The sequence below is a fragment of the Penaeus chinensis genome, chromosome 22 (assembly GCF_019202785.1).
Source record: "Penaeus chinensis breed Huanghai No. 1 chromosome 22, ASM1920278v2, whole genome shotgun sequence".
Lineage (NCBI taxonomy): Eukaryota > Metazoa > Arthropoda > Malacostraca > Decapoda > Penaeidae > Penaeus > Penaeus chinensis.
The window spans coordinates 15,742,111-15,744,610 of NC_061840.1; the positions used below are offsets into that span (position 1 = coordinate 15,742,111).

Sequence of the window (2,500 nt, forward strand, 5' to 3'; positions counted from 1 at the left end):
TCGTAATCAATAACGTGTTAATGAGCTAACCCAAAACAAACAGTTATCCACACAAGAGACGGGAACCACTTGGGACCGCATTTTTTTTTTTTTTTTTTTTTTCAAAATCGATAGACAACATGCATGCGCCTTAATTCAATCAAGTGTGAGTGTTTTTCGGGGGGGGGGGGGGGGAGAGAAATGCACTTCTGATCAATGAATGGCCGCTGAACAACAACATTTTTCCAGCCACTTCATCAACATGGCGCAGTGCTTTGGTATGTATATATAACAGCCGTGTGTTATAAGAAGGCTCGATTTTCGGTACGGATTTACTACGCATGTTCCAAGTAATTACTTAAATTCGCCTGCTTGTGAAAAAGACAATACAAAGTCTTTCTCCCCAGGTGGTTATTCATATTTTATTTGAGTTATATTGGATTTAATTTATCTATCTGAACGACGAATTCAAAGAAAATCTGCTATCCTCAAGCACCACATTTTTCCCAGGTGTATGTTGGGTTTTAAGCCTATAGATTTATCAAATTATTTTTTTTTTTTTCTCTCTCCCTCGCTGACTATGTCCTACGTTCTCCTGTCGTACATACACGGTCGAGTCTTTGCTGTTCAGAGCGGGGATGGGGAGCAGCATCTTGTTTATGACTAGAAAATGTCAATAATTTCTAGAGAGCAATCCGTCGATACCACTTTCATCGATTCGATCGCGCAAAGGCATTCAGAACCATTACCTCTTTTAAGTGCACATCGTACAGAATACAAACTCATACAAAACACAAAATAATCAATAGATTTGACTCGATGAACGATATCGTACTGACACAAAACCTCAATACTCACAGAAACATCTCTGGTGTAGATCTCATGGAAGTGGAAAGTGAGCTTGTGCGTGGGCGGCACTTCGAAGAACACAAGGCAGGTGTACGGGTGTTGCAGGGCCGTGCTTGGGAAGCCTTCTTGGCAGAGGAACCCCTACGCCAGAATGCTTTTCCTCGCTCCAACGCACAGTGCTTCCGCAGGGCGTGCAGGGACTACTTGCGTTTGCCGAGGCGCCAGCGAGCAGCACCAACGCCAGTGCGGCCGCCGCCCGCACGCCCGAAATCCTGGCATCCAGCACTAGCCGCAAATGGGCGCCTTTTCTCACACGCATTGCGTTCGCCTTCATTTTTCAACTCCAACTTCCGCGTCTTTGAAACAGTCACTAGTAATACAACTCAAAATAAATCGACCACCCACATTGCGCAGTCCATAGTGTCGGCCAGTGAGGCAACACCTGAGACTACAGGTGAAACAAATTCCTCAAAGAGTCAACAAGTTTGCAATACCGCGCACCCTTGGCCCTCCGCCTTTAAGCACACTCTGGACGACACTGGCAGGCCAAGAGTCAGTCCAATACACTGAAGTGCCCCACTGACTCAGGAAAGGGCGGCGGGGAAGGAGGGAATTCAGTTGCCAAATCTTATTATCGCAGTCATTTTTTAAACTATTTCTGTAAGGAGATTTAACTCACAGGCAGCTTTTCAGGGTCTTTGTCTCCGATTTCTTCGTTGATATAAGAAACATTCGCCGTCTAAATGCATGTAAAAAAATACATATATATTTGAAAATGGAAAAAAATATGATTTGGTCACACGCAACACTTAAAAAAGAGTATCCGCTTTACCATACACCACAGTTCATTCATTCATCCCATACTTGATCAACTTCTGTGACTGCCTTGTGCGCCTGTTTAGTAATTCCCGAAACCATTGGAACCGCCATTCACTTGACAGGAAGCGGTGAAGGAGTGCTAATCGGCAGTTGGGTCTTGGCTTTTTAATAAATGAGTGAATCAATAACGGGTATTTTTTTTTTTTTTTTTCTGTTGTTGATAATACTCGTTATAAATCCATGAAATACAGTTATTCAGACGAATATCTCAATATAGATTCACTGTTCTCAAAATCTGTTTTCCCGTTTTGTATAATTTGAGGACTAGGCATACGTGTAAATTCGTTCTTAATAATGTTTATATTATATGATGTGTGTGTGTATGTGTGTGTGCCTGCGGTATGATATACAGACTGTTAGTTATTTTGTATAAGCACATATATAAAAGAAAGTGTCATGACTCGACATATGGTGATTATAAAAGTTCTGCAGTCAAAGCGCGAATGCAAAATAAGATTGGGAAAGTGCTTGCGAATCTGAATTTCTATTTCGCGCAATTCATTATGCTTACCATTTTAAGCAATACTGTAAATGTCGTATCCGTTTGCAGTTTGAATTCTACCTATCATTAAATACCGACGATAAGTGGTCCCCACCTTCATTAACTAAACGCAATAACTGACAGACGAGTGTCACGTTCGCTCTGAAATAAAGAAAACCAAATTTCTGTATAACACACAAAGAACAAAACTTCATGTCAGTGTTTCGCTCCAAACAGAACAGCAATGATTAATCCTGCGTTTCTGTGTTTATAAACAAAAGCGGAGTGGAACCACGACCATCACATACTCCA

General features: G+C 41.6%; 1 protein-coding gene across 1 annotated transcript in view; it reads right to left on the reverse strand.

The window, feature by feature from the left end:
* Positions 1-631, reverse strand: part of LOC125036951 — a 31,828-nt gene extending 31,197 nt beyond the window's left edge. Inside the window, exon 1 of the mRNA XM_047629912.1 lies at positions 569-631. Coding sequence (XP_047485868.1) covers positions 569-631 — 63 coding nt within the window. The remainder of the gene's footprint in view (positions 1-568) is intronic.
* Between the last annotated feature and the right edge of the window lie 1,869 nt (positions 632-2,500).